The 1,730-nt window shown below is 41.2% G+C and overlaps 1 protein-coding gene across 1 annotated transcript; it reads left to right on the plus strand.

The window, feature by feature from the left end:
* Nucleotides 1-289: 289 nt before the first annotated feature.
* JH06_5809 (hypothetical protein) lies at nt 290-795 on the plus strand (the record flags this gene model as incomplete). Its single annotated transcript, XM_014669194.1, has 3 exons — nt 290-314; nt 407-594; nt 625-795. The coding sequence occupies 3 exons, from the start codon at nt 290-292 to the stop codon at nt 793-795; spliced, it is 384 nt and encodes a 127-aa protein (XP_014524680.1).
* Between the last annotated feature and the right edge of the window lie 935 nt (nt 796-1,730).

Genomic DNA, 1,730 nt, shown 5'->3' on the forward strand with positions numbered 1-1,730 from the left:
GGTTGCTCGATTCAATCTTGAAGATGAATTCGATTCTTTGAGTGTATGAATGAGTGATGATGATTCTAATGTGTTCTCGAAGTTCCATGTGATTCTGTCGACATCTGGAATTGATGAAGGCAGTAATGTATTCAGTTTCGAGATTCATCGTGGTTTGAGTGGTTCTTCTTCTGATGCTGCTGTGTTTGATGGTACTGGAGTATTTGGAGTTGAAGATTGTTGTACTGTTGTTGATTCTTATTCTTCACTATCGTCAAATAGGTTGTCTCACACCGCCGTTGTCAAATTCATGGATCTGAATCCTTACACTACTAGTAGTGTTCCTAATACGATTGGAACGTATATTGAATGGACTGTTGAGAATCTAATTGGAAGCAAATGGAACTGTTGAGAATCTAATTGGAAGCAAATGGAACTGTTGAGAATCTGGTTGGAAGCAAATGGAACTCATTCAACATGGTTGGTTTTACTACTATCTCTTTGAGTTTCACTATCGATGGATATTATGATCCTAACAATACTGCTGAGGAACCAGTCACCATTCTGGATGTTGAGGATCAGAGAATGAGTTCTCGAAGAAAACCTCAAATCCCTGTATCTATCTCAATGTCAAGATTCAGAAAGTATCGATGGGAGATTACCAAAGTTGGAAGTGATTCCATGTCGCTGGCTTCGATTCATATGGCTTATTGTAAGCCTGTGGGAGCAATATGTGTTGGAGAAGGAGCATATCCTCCTGTGAATGAAGGTGAGATGTGTGTGAAGAATTGTGGATATGGATATCGTGGTTATTGATATCGTGAGTGTACAAATGGATCTTTGGGTCCTGAAGTGACTACTGATTGTGTAGTATTGCGACCTGAGAATGTTGGTTATTGGTGAACAGGATTGGTATTTGTGATTGGTCAGACTGTATGTAGTGGTATTCCATTAGTCAGAAACATTGGTAGGAAGTGGGAGATGAGTTCGGAGTCTGTTCGAGCTGGATTGTCTTTGAACTGTAGTACAGGAGAGATTTGTGGAATTCCCACAAGGGCTTCTTTGTCTGTCACTTACTGTATAACTGCTAGAAATGATGTTGGATCTGCCTCAGGTGAAGTATCACTCGAAGTGATTCCAGAGTATATCTTCTTCCCTCAAACTAGTTTGATCATTAGTGTGGAACAACCCTTCATGCTAACTCCCACACTTCAGAGAAGAGCTGTTGTGTCTGTGTTCTCAGGATCTCTGCCTGCTGGTGTCACTGTTGATGGTTGAACTGGAGTCATTTGTGGAACTCCAACAGAAAGGGTTTGTTCGCAGTGTGTGACTATGAATGGTCAGAGTGATGGAGCCAGTCAGAAGGTTGTTCTCACATTCATTGTACTCCTTCGTCTCTGTGCCTTCTCCTATCCTCAATGAAGCTACATTCTGCGTCGATCCCAGTCATTCTCAGATACTCCTTTGATGAGTGGAGATGTTCGTGTCTATTCGATTGAATCAGGTGAATTGCCTGCTGGTTTGAGTTTGGATTGAGTGAATGGAATGATTTCTGGATCTCGTTCTCAATGAATGAGAGATCAGAATGTGGTGATGAAAACAGAGAATGCAGTGAGTAATGAAAGCTTCCCTCTCTCGTTCACAACTGGTATTCTCTGAACAGTAGTTCACTATTGTGTGGATGTGTATTACACAGGAATCAAGAGTCTCTTCTCGATTAGTCGTGAATGTGATGGTGATTATATCCAGTA

This window comes from Blastocystis sp. subtype 4 (genome assembly GCF_000743755.1).
Source record: "Blastocystis sp. subtype 4 strain WR1 chromosome Unknown seqid_0927, whole genome shotgun sequence".
Classification (NCBI taxonomy): domain Eukaryota; class Bigyra; order Opalinata; family Blastocystidae; genus Blastocystis; species Blastocystis sp. subtype 4.